Raw genomic sequence first — 22,254 nt, 5'->3', positions numbered from 1 at the left:
GGAGGAATATTTATCATCTCCTTTGTTGTAACCTGTTTCACTGTCTCAAAGATGCTTGCTGGACCAGACTGGGAGCTGCCGAGGTCACATACCTTGTCACACCGGTACTCTCCAAACTTCACCCCTCGCACGATCTGCTGGTAGATGAGATTGGTGGCCACGTTGTCCTCACTGGGGTTGTGCCAGGGAGTGAAGATCTCCTTCCTGAAGAAGAGTCGCCATGGCGCGTTGCGCTCCTGCGCTCCCTGCTCCTTGGCGTACTGCTCACACTGGGACACAGCATCCATCACGTGGTCATTGCCACTCCCCAGAGAGGACACCTAGGGAGGGCAGAGAGAAATGTGGCATTCATCTGACCAAATGCAGACCTTTCTAGGTAGAGAGCTATGTTTAAGCCACTCAGACTACCTTTACAAACAAAATAATCAAAATAATCAAAATAATCTATGTCATCTAGCCAGCCAAGTTCTGAAGCATGGGTGAACCATTCCATTTGGAGCTCCAGTTTCCCATACAGACTGAAAGGAGAGCATCAACATGAATCAGCAGAGCCAATGGTCCCATTTTAAACTATTGTTGATTCATACTGTCCTTTGAAACATAGTGTTTCAAAGTCAAGGGCTTGGATCCAACCTAGCTAAGCATCAGAAAAACCCAGAAGACAAAAGCCTGTCCTGTTACAGAAATTTATCTGTCTTCTCACTGGGGTCTGCCATGAAGCCCCCAAAGCACTGTATCTCCTCAGACTTAGCATCCCTTGCTGAATGCCTCCTCAAAAAAGATGAAGAAGACAAAGTATAAACCATTTTCTTCTCCATCTAGAGGCTGAGGTGATCACATCTGTAGGTGAGAATATGCTTCATCCTCTTACAAGCAGCTCTTGGAATACTTGAATTGCTTTGACTTGCAGCTGTTGTCTCACCTGATGAAGCTTTACCCCTCTCATTTATGCTCACCCTTTATTTTAACGAAATTCCTAAAAAAGATATGCTTCTAGGTTAAATAAATCAGGTTAAATGCCAAAGCAGGCATGGAAGTTTGGATTTTAGCTCATTATGGAAGCTTAATTTCAACTGTTAGTTTTCCAGTTAAATTTAATCAGCTCACTTGTATAAAAATTCAGGTAGGATGTTTTACTGGAAATTAATCTCTAATAAGCTTAACTGAGAGTAAGAGAATAGCAGCACATAAGTATGTAGAAGGAAAGGAATTTCTGAAGGTTTCTGGTCGACCACACTGGTCGGAACAGGTGCGTCTTTGAATGGGTTTCTCTGTGCATTTTCCTGTTAATTCTGAATATCTCCAAGGAGAGATTTTCATACAACCCAGCTTCAGAGTTCGACTATTCTTTTTGTGAAAATCATACTGACATTTGCACTGTAGAAATAATCCCTCTGCCTTCTGGAAGTTATGCGACAGCAAGGAGAGCCTCCCCTTTCTTTCCCAGAACTATTCAGGAACAGAACTTAAGGCATACCTTGTCAAAAAGTGCAATGTAGAGTGAAAAGCCAAATCTGTCCTTCAGGCTGATTTTGTCAGCCAAAGAATTACAGAGCTCTTTAGCAGTTGTTGCAGAGTCTGTCAACAGTGTCTTTGTTGTCCCATCCATAAATGTGACAGGCAGCATGATTGGTTTCTTGGACTTGGTTGCCTAAAGGATTAAAGTCAAACTTTATAATGTTACGTGTAGCTTAATATTATTTACCTGCACACTCTTCCACTCCACTCTGCTAATCTACTTACTAATTCCTGATCCCACTGACTGGTTGTTTTTCAGTGCTACCACACCACATTTTTCAACAGGATAATGTACAGTCAGCCACTGGAAGCACTTGGAAGTCACAGATATTTTATTTAATACATTCTGTCATCAAAGTGCCTAATCCAGTCAATGCAAGTATGCTTGGGAATGCTCATGGACACTGGAGAACAGCTGTATATGCTTGCAAACCAGAGTAGAAAATGAGCAACTTTTGCACAAACTGCCTATTCCAGCTATAATTATCCACAGACAAGTCCCAGGGACCACTCACAGGAGGCAGTTTGGCAGCCACTCTTCATCTGGAATATAGTTTCTTTGAACACATGGGGGCTTGCTCTGTGCCAGCTGGCCTCAATGCCAACAGCACACATTTAATTTACAAATACCGATGCAACCAAAAGGATCAATCTTCAACATACTCTGGAGCAAATCTAGGATGTACGGGGAATGCATTATGTTGGAATCACGTGGAAATTGTTGACAGAAATAGGCATTTTTTCATCCCACACTCTGTCCTGACAGAGATGTGGCTCTTGTGACAGTGAAAGGCTTAAACCCTGATCCTCAGTTCCCTGGGGAGGACGTGGAGGGGCTCATACCTGCAGCTCCAGCCAGCTGGGTGGCTGTGTCCTTGTCCCATTGGCAAACGTCCGCCTCAGCCTCTCTTCACAATAGGGAGCATAACCTGGAGGGCCTCCATTGATAAAGTTCCTTAAATACTGTTGGCAGCAGGGAACATGTTTAGACTTTTGGCTTAAGAGGCCAAGCATTTGCAAAATGTAATGTTTTATTGGAGAAAAGCCCTCTGTGACTAATGACACCACTCAGACTTGGATATTCCTACATCACATCATTGGAAGCTGAGAGATAGTAGGACAGTCTGCACCCCTGCCTTGTTCTTCTACTGTGCATTTCTAGCCTCAGAGGAGATAAAATACCAAACTAGACAGATTTTTGATTGAAGCAGCTTTTCTGTTCTGTTATTGCTGCCAGTGATTTCTATCTTTGTATTTGAAAGATGTGTTATAAAACATTATTAAGTGCTGGCCAAAAAGAGATGGGAAAGAATGAAAAAGATGTGTAAGTAATGATTCAGGGGAATTTTAAGCGAATGCCACTCAGAACATTTAACAGACAGCACAAAAGATTTTTCACAGTGACATTAAACAGATACATCCTTAGTCAGTTTTTAAACTGCATTTTGGCCTAAACTCCTATTTGAAGCACTTCAGTGTATGTTAAAAATACAACCACATTATTGTAAAGGCAATTAAGTCCAGCGATTTCCACAGTATGAAAGATAACACACTTAAAAATATTACACAAACATCTTGGCCAAAATGTTTGCCAAGACTAATAAATCTGTTAATCAAATTTTTCTGAGAGACTTTATGGAAAGATAAAGAGATCTCTGAATAATAACACACAGCTATTTCTTCAGAAACACAAGCTGCTTCATAACACTGTCAGCCATAAATAACACTGCTTGACAGACAGATATCTCAGTCAATTGTAATCTACAGAGACCCTATGAAGTACCTATGTAATACAGCCAGGTTATAGGGATGAGATCTGCTACAAATGATCATAAGCAGTCAGTACAATGTAAAAGTGTAGTTTTAATTATGCTGTTGCTAATAATGAACTATGCAGTTACATATTTTTTCACATTCCAACTCCATTGTGACTGAGCCTTCCCACCTAGGTCCACTGTTGGTTGAAAGACAGGTGCAAAGAACAGGGGTGCTAATGTGTCTTGGCCCATGTTTAACACATGATGCAATAAAAGTGTCTAATGGGATCCAAGGCATAACATGAATATTTGGGAGCTGGAATACATGTTGAAGACCTGCCTCATAATCAGTGAAATCCTTCTCCAAGTGTTCAGTTCTAACTGATACTTTTAAATGGCAGAATCATAGAAGGCAATGGATGCCATCCAGAGGGACCTGGACATGCTTAAGAATTGGGCTTGTGTGAACCACATGAAGTTCAACAAGTACAAGAGCAATTTCCTGCCCTTGGGCTGGGGCATTCCCAAACACAAACGCAGGCTGGGCAGAGAATGGATTGAGATTAATCCTGGGGAGAAGGACTTGAGGGTATTCATGGACAAGAAGCTCAACATGACACATCAGTGTGCACTCACAGCTCAGAAAGCCAAATGTGTCCTGGGCTGCTGCAGGGCCAGGGAGGAGATTCTGCCCCCCTGCTCTGCCCTAACCAGATCCCAGCTGGAGTGCTGCATCCAGCTCTGGGGATCCCAGCACAAGAAAGATGCTGAGCTGTTGGAGCAAGTCCAGAGGAGGCCAATAAAATGCTCAAAGGGCTGGAGCATCTCTGCTATAGAGACAGGTTGAGAGAGTTGGGGTTGCTCAGCCTGGAGAAGAGAAGGCTGCAGGGAGATTTAGAGCACATTCCAGAACTTAGAGGGACTACAAGAGAGCTGGAGAGGGACTTTTGCTAATGACATGGAATGAGAGGACAAGAGGAAGTTGCTTTAAACCACAAGAGGGCAGATTTAGACTGGGCATATGGAAGAAATTCTTTCCTATGAGGGTGGGGTAAGGCACTGGAACAGGTTGCCCAGAGAAGTTGTGTCTGCCTCATCCCTGGAGGCACTCAATGCCAGGCTGAATGGGACTCTGAGCAATCTGGTCTAGTGGAAGGAACACTCTCCTGGCAGCAGAGTTGAACTAGATGACATACAAAGACCCTTTGCAACCCAAACCATTCTATGCTTCTGTGATTCTATGATCATGTGATTGTATGATTCTATGTCTGAGTGTCCACAACTATGTATAAATTATTTCTGACAAGTGCTTCACTATCCTAAAGTAATCTTCTCTTCTTAAAGACTTAAACCAACACAACTTCCTGTGCCATACTTCTCAGATCTCATTTCCACACGTAATTTAATTTTCTGTGACTTTGCCAGTGATTTATCTTCTTTATTAGATTTCACACTGACAAGGCCTGGGGATGAAGGAGGCATTTCTATTAATGGCTTCAGCTCTTTTAGTGCTGAACACCCAGTACCTAATCTGATATCTATGGAGATTAATGGAACATCTTTATTTCCAGTCAGGCACTGGAACAAATTGTCCTGGGAAGTGGTGGAATCATCATCCTTGGAAGTGTTAAAACAAAATGCAGATATGGCATCTGTACACATGCTTTAGTGGTAGGGTTGGCAGTGGTTGGATTGATTTTAGACATCTTTTCCAACCCAAACAATTCCATGACTCTCTAACTTACTTGGAAAGCGGACTGTTCAAATCTAGGCAACAGAACTTTGCCGAGAAAAAAGAAAAATCATTAAGAACAACCTCATTTTCAAAAATGTCAGCCACTTGGCATCTCCCACTGACTTCTCTCCTGCTGATTCACAGTGCTGCTGAAGATGGGTTACATGTCACCTCATGTGGCTGTTTGGAACTGGATGTTTTCAATATGACACATGACAGGGAACATAGCATCATTCAGACAATACCTCTGCAAATATACTTCCACATAAATTAAAATCTTCCCTTTCTATGTGCATTTTAAAAGTATAAATTAATATTTATAATTGGCTGTGTTCTATTCCTTGCCAGTTTTGGTAGAGTAGATGCCTGAGGTCATACTGTCAAAGCCAGTAGATGCTGAATGTACAGACCTTTGCATATAGGAAACAGAGGAGGAATGTGGACTATTCTGGTTGTGTAAATTTCACTTGCAGCCTCCCACAAACAAATTTCCTACCAGAAGTCACTTAATCACATCTTCACACATCTATAAGCTGGAGACATCATCTAGTTTGGTTGTCTGCATTGCCTTTAGAGTCAAAGGAAAGAGAGAGTCACTTTTCAGGAGTGACTCATCTGATTGACATTAGATATTGAACTTGGGATCATGAACAATTTCCTTAGGAACTCTGTCATCTTCATTTCTGGCAAAGACTGTGATTCCCTCTACTGTGGAACCCAAGAGACAAGCTGGTCCCATGAGTGAAAATGTATTGGTAGATAATTCATTAGACAAATATAATCTACAATTTACCTTCACAAACTTCTCAGAAGGAGCAAAACATCCCACACAAAGGGACATCAGGATCCAACCCCTAGCATGGCTGCTTTTGGATGGGTTCTGAGTCAGCTGCTTGCAGATTTGACAGTAGATTTCATCCCTACAATAGGAATTAAAAAAATAATTAAAAGTTAAACAATAAAAAGAGGAGTGTTTAAACATTATTTTCTATTAATAAACATACACACATAAATTGGCTACATCAGAGAAGTGCAAGTGACCTTCATTTGACACTTTCCAATTTTTGAATGCTTCATTTAGCCCCTGAAATGCGTTTGAGTTTTTCATTAGCAGACCATTAAAAAATTCACCCAAACAAAAGAGATGCAATGGTCAAATGGAAAACAGAGTAGCGAGGAACAAGAGTGGGTATTTTAAAAAAATAGCCCAGTGTCATTAGGACTTTCAAAAATGTTTGAATTCCTTTGCATGGTCTTTCCACTGGGCCTGATATGTACAGCAAGGAACATGATCCAGCTCAGCCTGCATTATACAACATAACCATAAAAATTATAAAACGAGAGCTTTGTAAAGCTTCAGATAATATCAAACTTGTTTGAATAGCTCAAGAAAAGCTCAAGGAAGAAGGAATAGAAAGAATGGCATGTTCATGCCTTTGTTTTGATTTCTAACCTTAAGGCTGGCCTGAGGATGCCATTACCAATAATGAAATGGAGCTTCTCCAAATTGGAAGTGGGTCGGTCTTCAAGCATGCTATTACCCTGCAGTGTAGACTCACCATCGTGAAGTCTCTTTGTCACCTGCCAACCAGACAAATTGGTCTCTTTTAGGACAGCCAGTTACTGTGTCCCCCCCACCCCCATCCCAAGTGTGTGGTGCTCCCCCAGGAGGACTCCTCCACCAGCCAGGAGGGCTCTCAGAAATTCTTCCATCTAGGATTTTAACAGCAATGGAGGGTTTGACTATGTTGGTTTTAATCATGTGTAGGTGAAATTAAAAATGGTCCTCTCTAGCTACACTTCCACCTGCTTGGTCCTTTCCCAGCATTTCTACAATGGCACCCCGTTTGCATCCCAGCTCTGAGCTGGTCCTGATGCTGGCACAGGGCCACCAAGGGTCTTCGGAATAAATCCATCTTATTGCCAAAGAGGACATGTCCCTTTAACTTAATCACATTAAAATAATCATCAGTGTTTTCATTGGAAAAATGGACCCATTCCCCATGCTAATGATGCAGTTGAAAATGCATAAGCATGGTGCTGTTTGTGAAAACAAGGATGGCATTTGTCTGCTTAGCAGCTCACTGTCTCAGCTAGTCAACCCCATCTCCATTTAGAGAGATGGACATTTCTAGAGCATCTTCAGAGCCAATTAGGGTGAGCTGGGTTGGGTCCTGTTTCTCCCCACTGACCCCTAAGGGAATATCTCGCAGAGCAATCTTCATGATCTCAAGCAGCTACAGCCAGGTAAGATGGTACCTGCTCAGGAAATGGGCAGTCTATAAATTGTTTCCATCACCCCCACCTGAAAGATTTGTCATTCCTCATTCTTTTGAGATGGCATTTCTCAAAAGCTCTCAGCTTGGGGTAACTGCTCCCATAGGGAGTTTTGTCCCTGGCACTGGAGTGGAGCAGGGGATGAGTGAGTGCTGTTGGAGACCTCATCTCTGCTATCTGTGGTAGAGGGCAGGAAACTAAAAGCAGGGATAACAATCAGACCATCACAGAGTGGTGAGAGGTATCGGCAGCTGGATGGAGGGCTGTGAAAGAGGGGAGGGAAGGTGCTGGATGAATGGAGAACAGGAGCCGAGGGGAGGCCGGCGCGAGGTGCAGAATGACTCAAGGAGACACGGGAAGCCAACCTTTCCCCTTAAACACTCCTTAAATCTTTCAGGCAGAGAGACAGGTAGCGCCAAACCCAGAGGAGGGCTGGTTCTATGTTGTCTAGGGAAAAGCAGAAGAGAGTCAGAGAGGGCTGCAGACAATCCAACGGCACTTGTGCTGCCAGGCGGCCAAGCGTCTCCCCTCACCTCCTCAGTCAGTTTGGATTTCTTCTTGAGTGTTAAGGAGACCAGTTTGTGCCGCACACTGTTCTTCTTGTGCCCATCAATGTGAGTACTCTGCAAAGCAAGAGGGGTGGGTGCAAAATGGTGAGGTGCCAAGCTGCAAAAGACCATTAATCCTGAGCAGAGAGCGTTTCAGAGACTGGTGGGAACCAGGAGTCTGGACCCATATTCCTGTGCCCCTTGAAAACCCAGGGATGGCTTTGAATTTTGTAGATACTCTCTAATCAGCAAGCGTCCCTCAGATCAAAAATATACATTGAGAACACATGAAAAAACTTATGTTGAATACATGGCTGATTTATGTTTAACTCAGGCCCACCCAGTTCTGCTGTATGACAGTGGAAATGAGATGAGCAAGACAACTCTCTGAGACAAGCCATTTGCACAGCATTTTTAGCTGGAAGTCATCTAGCCAGTGATTCTTGGACAGGTAGTTACCCATTGTGGTTTCATAAATTTTAACCAGCCCTGTGCTCTATCAGGTTTCCCAGAGGAACATCTTTGATGTGGGACAGCTCCAGGTACTGACTATATTATCATCCAATTACTTGCTGGCTTTCTACTTTTACAGAGAGCATGCTTTTATAGCAAAGTTTAAAAGTTTGCTTTAGTTTGCTATGGAAGTTTGCTTTCATAGCAAACTTTTGGACTTAGTTAACCTCTACCCATTTAAACAGCTTTGAAAAAAACATGATTTCACACCCAATTGACACTTTGAATCCTGTGGCTGTGGTGGTTTATATCCATTATAAACATGAGTTGATGCTGGATTTGCATATCATTTTGCTCAGGCATCTTTTTGTACTGTGAAGAGATGATGTAACCACAGAGAAAAAGGAGAGCTTAAACTTCCTTCTCTTCTGTACTACCTGATATCTCAGTTGGCCAAAATACGTCTTCTTGTGATAAACAAGCAAGAAATTATGGGTGGAAGGAATGAAAGGTGGTTCTTGGTGCATATTTTCACAGAATTATGATCCTGAGGCTACTTTCATCAGGTAATTCACTGGAAGTGCTGAATGGTATTGCCATTTCCAAGAACAGGGAGATTTGTTAATTTACCTCCACAAATACTGCAGAGATTTGTCAACAAAACTTCCTGAAAATTAAACAGTGGCATCCATAAGATGCCAATAGCGGATTACATCTTGTCCTACTGAATAAAGCAATTGCCAAAGATGAAAATATATCAGCACTGTGGACATTGATTTATCCAGAATAATGTTTTGTCTGGGAAGGATACTAAGATGAAGTCCTCCAGGGACATCCAGAGGGCACTCAGGATGCAACAGGGTTTTTGGTTTATTTTTTTTTTTTTAATTTTTATTTCCACAGCTTAATCCCCTGGTAATTAATTACTTCCTGCAACAAGATTAAGGGCACATTTTTAATTTAGTCTCTTCTGACTCAGGGGAGATAAAAAGGAAATCCCCAAATAAGAAACACAGGACATTACATTCCCCCCACTGTACTTTAGCTCTGCAGGGTGGAGGAGAGAGATCAAAGTCCCATGAAAGATATCAGGGCACTTCCTTCACTGGGGAACATTCAGCGGGCGGATGCTCAGTTCTCCCTGTGAGGAAGGGACAGGATCACAGGCAATTCTCCCTTCATAGCATAAGTGCAAATAAAATCAACAAACTGATTGCCTGCAGCAAACACCGCAAGTTGTTTCTTTCCAACACATTTCAATATCCCACACCTAATCTGACAACATCTCTTTTACAGCCGCAGCAGTTACCTCTCCTTCTCCCTGAAGAGCCTGCAGTTCTTTCTTATAGGTCTTCTTCCCAAGAGTCTCATATATTTTTGTCATTACTGGTATCTTCTCACCACCATCACTCATAGCTGTGTGGTACTTCGGCTCAGGGAGGTCTCCCATGAAACGCAGAATCGTGATCCATACAGCAAGTGCTGCCTATTTGAAAGGAAAGTTATACCCTGTTAGCTCACACCAGGGCAGTGGAGGTGGTGGTCAAGCCATGCTGAATCCATCAGGATCCCCACCATGGTCTCTCTGTACATCTGCAGGACATACAATACTTCCCTGTGCAATAACTAACAGTTTTTTCCTGCAGCACATGTCCTCTCTGAATGCTGGGCAGGCTGCTGGCTGCAACCACACATTCAGGCTCTGTGCTCGTGCCACCATGGATGTGTTTGTGAACCCTACCCTGCTTCTTGACAGGAGATGCCAAATTTATCAAGAGGCAGGGACTGGCAGCTCCTAACCTACTGCAGAGGGGAAGTAGAGCCACAGTGAAGGCGAGTTCATGGATAACGTAATATGCATTAAAGACATGCAGGTTCAATCCATTCCTGCTCTTGTACTGCTGGCTATGGACAAGCAGCTCTTCACTTTTACCTCTTCACTGGTGTGTACAAGGTAAGAAACAACACTTACAGCTCCCTAGAAGCGGTACTGAAGCAACAATTTCCATTGCTCATGCCCTGAGCACCTCATTGTCTTAATATAGATAACAATCTACAGAGAGGGACCCTCCTCTCTAATGTTCCATCCCTCTAATATTCACTGTCTTGCCAGCACTCAAAGCATACTGGTGGGACAGTGGCCATAGACACGTGCAGCAGAGGAGTCTATCCCTAAATGGAAACTCCTGGTGCCCTTTGGCTGGAGGATTACTCAGGCTTTCTCCAACCCACCCAGCCCTGCTCAAGGTTTTTCATCCCCTGCCTCACCAACTGGTCTCCTTCATCTTCATGGTACAAGAGAGGCTGCTTGAGAGGCCGGCGGATGTATGTGTGTGTTGCTGTGCCCTGGAAATACGTGGCAGCGAACTTGGCAAATTTGTACTCTGAGAGGTCTTCTTCCTCCTCCTCAGGGAGAGGCAATGCTGCATCCAGGTCCTCTTCCTCCAGTTCCTTCTGGACTTGCTCAAGATCCTGTTGTGGAAGCACATGTCAGACACTCAGCATGGCTTTGGATATCAAACCACCATTTCCTCTGGGCCTGGCTTTTCAGCCAGTCTGATTTCCATCCCAAAAGGAAAAGACAGCTGGAGGAAACATATAGAATACAGCTCTAGAGCCCATGCAAAGCCCGAGCTCTGAAGGACATGCCTGTGCCTAGGAATGTCCCCAGAGCAGTAGAAGAAGCAACAAGCATGGCCCCACTCATAGCATGGGGAAAGGATGTCTAAGAGCTAAATGCCATGAGCTGTGATGAACCTAAAAGGAAAGATCTCAAAGACCATAAGACCTTGATGACCTTATAGGGATACTGCTCTTCTTCATTTGGTAGTCCCAGGGAAAGCTGCCAGGCTGCCTGCCCATCTCTAGACACAGCACAGTAACCCTCTGGGGCCACACAGGAGAGCCTGGTCTTGAAGGAAGCCTTCAGAGACACACTTTTTTATTACTGTACTCTTTCTTGATCTATTAATGTTTTGCTGACGCCTGTCATATGATAGCCATGCTCCTGTACATCTCCAGTACCTCAAAGCCATTGGGTGCCTGTCCCTCCTGGCCAGGAAGGGAGGAGGTTGTCCCCAGGAATCCAAACATTTTGTCCACCATTTCTGAGTCATTCACTGGCTCATTGCGAGCTCTCTCCATTTTTTCTAAGAGCTCTTTCTTCCGACGTGCTTCCTCCTTCTCCTTTACTTCTCTCTCTGCATCTTCCCGTGCCAGCTGGGCCAGGCGTACCTGCAAAAAGAGAAGTGCAATGACTGAACTGCTTCTTCCAAAGAGTTGGCAGTAAATTCCACAAGGCCTGGCATTAGGAAGGCAGGCTGCCTGGTGCTTAGGGCACTGTACCCGCATCATAACTTGGAGCAAATCAGTGACATATCCATGTCTCAGTTTCCCAATTGCAGAAGGTCAAAGCAATGCATTTTCCCCATTCCTTAGTGCCTTTTTAGGGGTGTTGGTCCATGCACAAAAACTCTCACTGACCTATTTTTTTTTCTTTTATACAACAGCCCTGCATGTCCACACACATACAGAGTGTCCCAGTTCCCCCTTTATACAATTGCAAAAGTGAACAATAACTATAATCTCTGGCATTCCTGTGCAGCAAATCAGAAATTCTGGAACAGATTCAAACTAAAAGAGCACAGAGTACTTTAGAGAATTAAATATAAACCACTCAAGCAGGGCAGAAATCCCTCAGATATTTTTGTCATTGCCCCTCAAAGGAACAAAACTAGTTCCTGGAGAACAGCCAGAACCCCAGAAAGAGATCAGTCCCCATGTACTTGGTGCTTCTTTTCTGCTTCTTCTTTGGCTTTCTTGGCACTCATCTCCTTTCGAAGTCGTTCTTCTTCTGCCAGCCGAAGTTTCTCTGCTTCCAGGCGTCGATAGTACTGCAGGAATAAACATAAGAGCCTTTCTGAATAGGTACCTAAGAGCACACGATGCAGAAGCATGCATTCCTCCCCTCTGCTCATCTCCGTTTCTCCTCCACAGTACTTACTTCCCCGCGGAGGCGCTTGTAGAGCCTTCGGGCAATCATGCCCCGGGCGTAGGCCTGGACAGTGAGGACAGCCCAGAGCCGGTGGCGGAAAGCCCTACGGACCAGGTAGCCCCGGCACCGTGCCTGAAACTCGATGATCCGCCGGCGAGCCATATGGTACTGCTTGTGGAGCTTGCGGGAGCGGTACAGGGCCTGCAGCCTCAGGAAGCCAATCCGCATCTGCAAGAGGGAGCAGGATGAAACCACCCCGCCAGCCAGGGGCTCACCCACCCTAAGGAGATTTCCACTGCTAATCTCCTGCTTGCATGGCTGTAAATAAGAGCTGCTAAAATCAGTCCCCATGATAGCAAACCTTCTGGAGGGAGGTTCTCCAAGAGGGTGGAGACATGAAGCCCTCTGGCTGCTGCTGATTCAAAGCCCAGGAAGGACAAACACAGTTTCTTCCCCACTGGCCCTTTGAGAGGCCCCAGGATGTCTGGTTGGCCATCCCAGGGTAGCCACAGGCCATGAGGGTTGCTCCTACCTCCGGCCAGCATCTGCAAAACTCCTGCCTGACAGTCAAGGTGCTGTTTGATGGCAGGAGGCAACATCCTAGAAAGCCTGGAAGTTGCTATTTCTATCAAGTTGCAAACTTGGAAGATTATATTGAGATACTTTAGACCTTGCAGGCTTTCAAGATTATATTGAGATACTTTAGACCTTAACACACTTTCAAAAACACCCTGCTGTTGGGTCAAAACCAGCTGTAACAGGGAGAGGACTATGGACTGGGATGGTGAGAAATCCAAATATGGTCCCACATGGAGATGGAGTCCATTTTTCAGAGGAAGCTGCTCTTGAGTTTTCAGTCATCTGGAAACTAGGGGAAGACTTACAAAACCCCAAATGACCAGTTGGTGCAATGGACATATATGTCACAGGGGAAAGAACAGCTAGGAGGTGTTCTCTTCAATGAGATGACAAAGCAAAAGAACAAACTTCCATTCATCGCTCCAACTGATAAAAGCCAACTTTACCACTTCCGACATTCAGTGGGACATTTTGAACCAGGAAACCCTTGTGTATGTCCCAGGTGAAAGAGGCAGGAAGGCAGAGGTGTGAGGAAGCACCGCTGTACTTACAGCACCATAGTTCTTCCTGCAGTTATGTCCACGCCAGTATCTCTGAATCATCAGGACTGAATTTCTCACTTTCAGGAAATTGGATCTGCAAAAGCATTTCAATCATTTGCCTCTGTGGTTTGGCCACAAGTTATCATCTCCTGGGCCTCATTTCTTGGAGATTTGAACCTGAGTGTCCACGTGGAATAAACACTGCATTTTTGGCATGGAAATGTCTCCTTCCCCAGCCCTCCTTGCTTTCATAAAAACATCTGTAGGCATGCTCTCTGAGAGGTTCCTGCAGGGAGATTATGCCACATTATGGGAATGGGAAGGAGATGCTAGGAATGGTTCTCTCCTTCCCTCAGCTCCGCATCCTCTTCTCACACCTAAAATTTCTTCCCTCTGTGTCCTTTCCCACCCAAATGATTGAGAGCAAACCTCACCAACACCATGCTGCTATCCCTATCTGCTCCTCCAGTCTTTCTCAGCCTGATCTGATTCTTCCTGCAGACAACATGGAGACAACTGGGTGGCCTTGGGGGGGTCTCGCTATGATCAGTGTGTGAAAGATTGATGACTTATTTAACATGTGCCCCTTTCTGCAACACACAACCTGAGTCACAGCCATAGCTTGTCAATGAAAGAGCATAGAACCCCAAGAACTGTCCCTCCTCCGTAGGTGAAGCTTGTCCCTCGCTGTGGCTCCCCCTCTTCATCCACAACAGTGCCATGAGCTACCTGTCCTCTTTCCATGTCTGGAAACTGGGTTGCAAAGGGAAGAATTCTGAACTCCTTGAGCCTAGGGGAGAGCAACTTTAGTAGCAGTAGGTAATGCAGTGTTCCTTCCCTCTGCAGTCTTGTGGGGATCTCCATCGATTGGAGTCTCAGTGTTGCCTTTGGCTGGCTCAGAGTCCACTGCTGCACTGTCATAGCAAACACCACATCCCCTGAAGATGGCACTGAACAGGGACAGAAGGTCTTGTTCTCTCCGGGACTGGGGCAGATAACAGAGTTACCCTCTTGTTTCCACTACTGTTTTCCTACAGTACTTGCTGCACCTGAGTGCCAACACATCAGGGGTCCCCTCTGGTCATCTGGGCACCAAAGGAGTGATGCAGCCTCCAGAAGCCACTTGCTGTGGTGAAGCATCCCACATAGCCCAGCTCCCATTTGGCTGTGGGGTTCATACCTACCTGTCTTTATACCCACGGACCACCTTCTGGATGAGGATGACTTTGTCTGTGATGGCCTTGTCTCTCTCAATCTCCAGCAGCATGTCGTGGTGGTCCTGTGGGAGGAAGCAACACAACACCAATGTCTCAAGCTCTCCTTCTGCCTGATATGTGGGTGGTACAAGACCCCCGTCCAGGACGGTTGTCCAAAATAAACTCTTGGGTCATTTTATATACCACGTATTACCCCACTTGCTCACTGGGGAAGTCCTAACATAAACCCTAGTGATCTATAGTTTTCATTCCCAAATGAAACAGGTCATCCAGAAGCTGCAAATGCAATATTTCACAGTCTGAAAACAACCAAATTACATCACCCTTCCCTGCAGAGCTCCCTCCTATTGCTCTCAGCCATGGTAGCAGCTCCTAGGAGCACTGGAGAGCTTTGCAAAGAAACTCCTATTTGCCTGGGTCCCATTACTTCTTCCAGCCAAGACTGCAATGGCCCCCTAACATAAGGGAAAAAAAAAAGATCCTCAAACACTGAATTTCCTTTGCCCTGAGGCATTCAGATGCACTAATCCAAACTTTATTCTGATAACTCCCATGTTATGTGTGATTCAGCTTTCTTTCCCAGTCATGGCAAGCTGAGCCATGCCACACTGCATGTGGCAGAGGCAGTTCCACACGTTTCCTGGTTTGCTCGACCTCCCACGGCCCCTCGGGGCCTCCCAATTTCTCTGTTTCCTGTCCTGACAGCTGTGAAATCTTGATAACAGGCTCTGGAAAGAGCAACTAGTAGGAACAAGTTCTGGGGAAGAGATGGGGGTGTTTGTGCTGGCAGTGGGATTTGGGGGTGAATTTAGGTGTAAGCAAGTCAGGTTTTATCGTTGGGGTTTTTGCTCAAGAGAAGACTCACCTTCCCAGAACAGCACAGGAATGGGTTTGTAAGGAAAGATGAGTGTGTATGGGACTGCAGGGGACCTGCAGTGTTGGACTGCTCTGTGTCAGTGGGACTGATGCAGAAAAGGAGACTGTAGACACATTTTGGGTTGCACAAGGATGTGCAGAAAGCAAAATGAGCCTGTTGTGCTCACGTCCCTCTCTCTTCAGGGCTCTGCATGGGCATCCCTCCTGCTGCTGTGCCTTCTGGGCGAAGGCAGGAGAGGAAGCTGAACCACTCAGCCCAGGAGGGAAAAGGCTGTGCACTGGATGTGACCACTTTTGTGCTGGTATGGATTTGTGAATGCATCAGTGCTGGCACCACGCCAGAACTTCCTCCTTCCTGCTGCTCTTAAACCAGCCCCAAATGTTCTGCCTTAAGCCAGGTTCTACCCACTGACATGCTAGCCCAGAGACCATGGAAAAGGGTCATGTGTTGTGATGAAAGGGAAATGGTAGGACACGCCTCTTGAGGGAAGGACCCAAGATGGCAGGGGGAATGTGGAGAACCACCCACCTTTAGAAATATCTTTGTCTTGCCAATCTGCCAGTCATCATCCTTCCCCAGCACTGCTTCAGCAATGCGCTGGCATGTCCCACGCAGGTCACCCTGACAGAAAAGGGGTTGGGATTCGCCAGGACCAGACTCACCCATTGCTCCTCCCAAGCCCAGTGTAAACCTCTTCTGGTCCCAAATCCTGCAGTTTTCTTCTAATGAGGTTCTTATGGCTTTACCGTCACTTTGTTTAAGATGAGTGAGACAGACAGGCTGAATATGGCTACCTGTCCCTGCCAGCCCTGTAACCATTTTTCTTTCACTTGGAAAGCCCAGAGCACCACTGTGACACCTGGGGATCAAATGCTGCATAACTGCTTTTGGAGAAGAGCCACACCCCATAAATATTTCTGGAGATTGCCCAGCAGAGAGCACTCGTACCTATGAAAGAGGATTCTCACCTGCTTGTAGGCTGGCTTCACCCCAGGCATGAGCACCCGGTAGCGGTCCACAAACTCCACAAAGGTGTAGCGGATGGGGTATCCAGCCCGGCGGATGCGGATGGTCTCCATCATCCCTGAGTACCTCAGCTGACGGACACACAGCTCCCGATCAAACAGCTGGGGGGGTTACAGGACACAGGGGCTCGACTGCAAATCTTTTAGGGCTCGTTCATTGCACTTACAGGCAACTATGTGCTCCTCTGCGTAGGCCTGATGAGGCACAGACTACTGGAGGCAGTTTTGATTTTCTTTGCATGGTTTTGTTATCTAATTCATCCCACGCCTTTCTCTTGGACTAACCACAACAATACTCAGAAGCTCAGAAGCAGCAGCACGGGATGATGTACAGACTCTGAGAACTCCAGCCAGCATCCCGATACAAACAATCCCCCCCCCCGCCCAAAGCACATTTCAGAAGGAAGTAAAAGTTTTAGAATAACACAAAGTAACAAACAGTCAGGACTTTCCACTGACCTTTCGCTTCCGCTATCCCATTTCCTATCACTATCAGTACGTTTTCCTTCAAAGGCAGGGACAGAAAATGATCTCTCAGACAATGTTCGCTTGTGAAGTCACCCTGCAGAGCTCTGTGTGCCTTTATCTGGGATTTCTTTTCCTTTGGATTATTAAACCAGGGCCAAAATTAAATTTAGCAAGAAATCACATTTCATATCACACTGCTGTCTCTGATTCAGTGTTAGCTCATCCACTCATTTCTTTAATGGGAAGATTAATTTCTCTTTGTCTAATTCTTCCAAACTTGAAGCTGCTTTCCTGTCCCACTGAAAGTTTTGTAGACAAATAGGTAGTACAGAGACTTCTGTCTTAGCACTAGCAAGACCTGGTGAGATACAGACTTCCTATGCAGGACACAAAGTACCAGACTGAATTCCAGACATCCAGGTGTAAAAACAGCTCAGAGACAGGTCACTTAGGGTAATTTGCTAATGTCAGTTCAGGATGTACACCTATTTCTCAACATCACCTATGATCCAAAAGAAGGTCTTGTTCTAATCTCTGCTCAGATGATTATCACAGATCAGACCTACTATTAAATATTTACCCAAAATATTACATTAACAGGCGAATAGGTGCCTTTTTACTCACACCAAAACCAGGATAAGAGCACAGTAAAATGATCTGAGAGACCCACCAAATCTTTTGCTCTGTATTAGAATTATAGTATTAGGTTCACTGAACAGCAAAAATAAGTTTCAGACAAACACTGTTTGTGCATAACAGCTCTGAAATTCAGTGTTTTATGCTTTTTTTGCACTCAGCTGACCTTTACTAACAGATCTGACTTTAGATAAAGCTCCAGCTCTGGCTAGATCATTTATTAAATAAAGCTCTTCCTTTCCCAGAAATACCACTATTAAGTGTGGTAAGCAGGTAAGAGTGACTGCTCACAGCATCAATGTTGGATCCTGCAAGGTGTGAGGAGCAGGATCAGGGCTTGCAGCACTCACCTTATCACCTGCCTTCTGCTGCAAAATCCAGAGTCCCTTCCTTGAGCAGTCTGTGGCCAGGGGGATCCCCTCTCCTTCCTTTTCACTTGCTCCTAAAGGTTTGCCCCCATAGTGTTCATTGCTTTTGAAGCAAATCACTGAATTGGAGCAAGATACCTCCTCTCACACTTCCTCTGTGCTATTTTGCCTCTTTTTTTCCTCTGCTTTTGGAACAATGCTTTTGTAATTGGTGGAGAAAATCAAAAGGCAGTGGAAAGGATCAAACAGGATTTAAAATGAGGGAGATCCATCGGGAACAAAGATTTTTAAGGAAGACACCCATGGGAGGATGATTTTTAGAGAGCACTGAACTCTGCCACAGAACTAAACCCATGTCTCAGCTGAAATCTCAGGCAGGAAGGAGACTACCCCCTATGGAAACCGAGGGGCATTTCCTATAGGATAAAGGGCTGCGGGGTGAATTCCTTGAGATTGTCCTTGGGAAGAAAGGCAAGACCAGGAGCTACCGTCTGCAAAAGGTTTTGGGGTGCTGTTGGACTGCAAAGCGAGTGCCCAATTTTGCCAACCCTTTTGTGACTCTGTTGCTTGCACAGCAGGCTGTGGGTTGGTTTTCTAAGTGTGCAGGATTAATCCCAGCTCCACTGATGCCCAAAGGACTTTTTCCGGTAGCTCCAGGGCAGAATGACCCCACTGGCAGTCCCATACAAAAAGCAACCAGGAGAGAAAAGCGGGACTTACCATGGGTTTCTTGTACTCATTGGGCTTGATGCAGCGGACGAAGAAGGGCTGGCACACGCTGAGAGTCCTCATCAACAGCTCCAGGGAGCGCTTGAACTGGCTGCTGAGCGTTGGCGAGCGCTTCCTCGTCTCTGCTCCCTGCAAAACCCCAGCGCAGCGCACTCAGGAAATGAAAGGATAACGTTGCCTTTCCCCTCTGGCCTTCCCCAGGAGCCTCCTGCAACAGCCGGGGCTGGAGCTGGGAGTGGGGCCAGAGGTGGCTGAAAGTTGTGGCAGGAGAGGGGAAGGGCAGAGGCTGTGAGCTGGCAATGGCCGGGCTCTAGCAGCCTACTCTACTCTATATGGCTCTATGCAGGCAGGAAAAGTGCCGGGATTTATTTTCTCCTGCTTGAACCTCTCTGTGTGACTGGAAAACCCATCTTCCCTATGTAGAACCATGAGGAAGAACTACCCATAAGAGCAAACAGCCTCTTCTGGGCCATCAAAATTCTCTGTTTTACATCCTGGGGCAATGCACCTGCACAGGGATACTCTCAGGAACAGCATGGGCTTCCCTCTGTCCCCATGCATTGCAGCATGGGCGTGCCAAACCCTCTGTCATGGTTCCTCATGCCAGGCAGGGCTCCTCCTGCTCCCTGGAACAGGAACCAGAGACTCATTTAGGGTAAAGAATAATCCAGGAGAATGCTTGCTGCAGGGTGACTGCAACAGTTCCAGAAACTTCTGCTGAGATTCCTCAGCCTGTACTACCACAGATTCAAGTTTCCTTTGGAAAAGAATATTAACTAGACTAAATAACGTTGAGTATTTAGGGGGAATCATGGTGATTTGGAATATTTTTCTTGTTTCAGCTCACCTGGTCAAATTAATAACCCAATCTCTGTTCTGGGACAAGTGTTTCTAAATGAGAATGTGTATGTTTCCCTTAACAGTCCAATCTGGCTGCTCTGGGAAAACCTTGCTAAACCAGCTCCAAATGAAGTCCCTGGCCCATTTCACGTGCCAGACACTATTACCTGAGCTCATTACACATCAGCCACAGTGGTGCTGTGTGTCTAGTGAGGTCTCGTGCTCAGGGAGCCTTTGTGGGACAGCAGGCAATGCTGGAGGGCTGGAGGAAGAGCTGGGCACCAGGAGGCAACTCCCTCTTAATTAAAAACGGGGTGAGCATGTAACATGTCCTGTGACATGAATTGGTGTCCAGAGAATTCCCAAAGGGAGGATTCCAGCAGGATTTTAATGCAGTTTTCCTCCAAATTTACTCTTATTTTCAAGTGGCCAAGCCACACGTGGAGTCACAAAATCCTCATCTGCATTGGCCATGTTTTGCAGTGTTTATTTGCACATTTTTGTTGCTGTGTTTAGTTCTACTGTTGCTAAAATCTTTACATGTGCTTCATCACATACCACTAATAACCTTTAACATTCCCACCCTTCAAAACTGTGGAATTCCACACAATCACAGAACAGTTTGGATCAGAAGGGATTACAAATTCCCTCTAGTCCAACCCCTTTGCTACGAACCGGGACTTTACACAGCTCAGGTTAAATTTGATGTTGAGACAAACCCAATCAAGACAAACACAAAGTCATCATGGAAATCCAGCAAGAGAAAACCCAGCTCATGCAAACACCACAAAAACCTGGCCTGCTTGTCAATAAGAGTGTGGGGGGCTACCAGTGATCTCTCCCAGCAAAATCCTCCCCAGAAGGACAAACAGCTAACCAATCTAGAATAATTAATGGATACAGCTGCTACCTGCAGAGCACTGTAGAGTCTGATGCTCATATTTTGCCACAGATTTTCTGAGGAAAAGGCTGTTTCAGCAAGAATCCTGCTTTGAAAGGCTTTGATGAATGCTTTCTTATCACATTGCTAATTATGCATACCAGATCACCTCTGTGAGATGTGAAAGGACAGCCACAGGGGTTAGAAGCAGCAACAGATGCAGGAGCAGGGCTGGCAGTCAGAAACAATTGCATATTAACCAAATTTTAGTCAGTTTGGGCTTGGCTGGGAGAGATCATTTTTAAGCCATGGTGTTAGGAAGGGAGCAAAACTTTATACAAGGGTGTACAGGGGAATGCACAAGTGGTTTGCTCCCAGACAGCAAGAAATGCCTCTCCAGCTTGCTGGTGCCTTGCATTTCTTTCCTGCATGCATCCAGATCTGGCAAAAAGCAGTGGTGCCATCTCCATCCTTACATCTGACAGCTTTTTTCTGGGAGGAGTTGGAAGGAAGGGACAGTGACCAGAGAGCAGCTTGTCTTCCTGTCCAAATAGTCAGAGCAGTCTGGGCTCCCCCTGTCAAGGCCACATCATCCCATGCAGGGATGACATTTCAGGGCCTGTGCACATTTGTGCACAGAGCCCTCTCAATGGTGGGCACGACTCCTATGCACACTTTTTGGGCTCTCAGATACACAATAAATACTCTGACAAGTGTTTTGTATCTGCTTCATCCTTCAGGGATGGGTGACACCACTCAAGTAGTTGTGGTTTTTCCTGCCTTACCTCAACACCAGCTTGGAAAGAATCACACCTCTTCCCTTACTTCAGCAGAACGACCCCAAAAAAGGAGTGGAGCAGCCTCTCAATATAGCCTATCAAGGCACTGAAAATGCAGGATTTACTGCAGAGGAGAAGTACTTTTTAAGATAAAACCAGACCCAGTCCCCATAGCCTGATGGAGGAAGGGCTGATACATTCTGCTTTTCCCTGGCCAGACATTTCCTAGCTTTCAAACTCTGAGACTGCAGCATCTTTGTGACTCAGACCATCTCCTCACTTGTGTCCACACAAAGCCCAGTAGAAGGGAGGATGAGACCTGTGTAAGATGGGGAAGGATGAGCAGGATTCACAGGTGCTGTACTGCAGACTGGAGCCCGAATACTGGAGTACTCAGCCTGTACTCAACATCAAAGGAGGAAAAGACTCAAAACCAGAAAAGAAAAACGAGGAAACAAAGAGAATTAAATGATTTACAGAGAAGGAGCATGCAGAACAGAGTTCAGAATGGTGTGCAGACCACCATGACATACTTCAATTCCGCTTTCTTCTGCCATCTCAAGCCAGCCTGAACTTTGGAAGTGCAAGCACATACGTGGCTTGCCGCAACACCAAGACAAAAGGCAAGGAGAATGGCAACTACAAAGAGAAATGTCACTGAGCCAGGAATGGTAGAGGTTATTCCTTCTGTCCCTCTGCACCTTCTCCTCCTTGAAGGACAAGGCTGCTGGCACACCAGAAACACCATCAGGAGATGGCAGCCTGCTTCAGTGGAAATGCAGAAAGATGAAATACTTGAGGACAGCTAGGGAAGGAGGGCAAAGCATGTGCCACAAGCAACATTTTGGGGAAAGGTTCTGGACAAAGGACCATCCTCCCATCTCTCTAGGATTATAAAGTCACTAAATTGAGCCATGCCAATGTGACATGCAGTTTCTGGGCAAAAGTATTCCTTTTGTTTCTTATGTTTTTATATGAAATGTCTCTGGGGTGGCCTTCAGGTCATATAGTGAAGAGAGTCTTTCTCCTAAA

General features: G+C 45.6%; 1 protein-coding gene across 7 annotated transcripts in view; it reads right to left on the bottom strand.

Moving 5' to 3' along the window:
- Positions 1–22,254, bottom strand: part of MYO7A (myosin VIIA) — a 59,970-nt gene that overhangs the window by 12,731 nt on the left and 24,985 nt on the right. For 6 of the 7 annotated variants that reach the window (XM_062513867.1, XM_062513887.1, XM_062513882.1 and 3 more), the window contains 16 exons: positions 18,715–18,852; positions 16,466–16,624; positions 16,026–16,118; positions 14,588–14,682; positions 13,413–13,497; positions 12,292–12,510; positions 12,074–12,181; positions 11,313–11,522; positions 10,557–10,760; positions 9,598–9,774; positions 7,821–7,910; positions 6,464–6,591; positions 5,804–5,930; positions 2,362–2,481; positions 1,478–1,651; positions 93–320 (listed from right to left, as the gene is read on the bottom strand). In XM_062513867.1, coding sequence (XP_062369851.1) covers positions 93–320; positions 1,478–1,651; positions 2,362–2,481; positions 5,804–5,930; positions 6,464–6,591; positions 7,821–7,910; positions 9,598–9,774; positions 10,557–10,760; positions 11,313–11,522; positions 12,074–12,181; positions 12,292–12,510; positions 13,413–13,497; positions 14,588–14,682; positions 16,026–16,118; positions 16,466–16,624; positions 18,715–18,852 — 2,355 coding nt within the window. Of the gene's footprint in view, positions 1–92; positions 321–1,477; positions 1,652–2,361; positions 2,482–5,803; positions 5,931–6,463; positions 6,592–7,652; positions 7,911–9,597; positions 9,775–10,556; positions 10,761–11,312; positions 11,523–12,073; positions 12,182–12,291; positions 12,511–13,412; positions 13,498–14,587; positions 14,683–16,025; positions 16,119–16,465; positions 16,625–18,714; positions 18,853–22,254 lie in introns of all 7 variants that reach the window. The other variant, XM_062513876.1, reaches the window with a different exon arrangement.

This window comes from Cinclus cinclus, chromosome 2 (assembly GCF_963662255.1).
Source record: "Cinclus cinclus chromosome 2, bCinCin1.1, whole genome shotgun sequence".
In the NCBI taxonomy this organism is placed as follows: domain Eukaryota; kingdom Metazoa; phylum Chordata; class Aves; order Passeriformes; family Cinclidae; genus Cinclus; species Cinclus cinclus.
The sequence above is the reverse complement of the archived record's forward strand: the minus strand, read 5'-3'. Positions and strand labels throughout refer to the sequence as shown.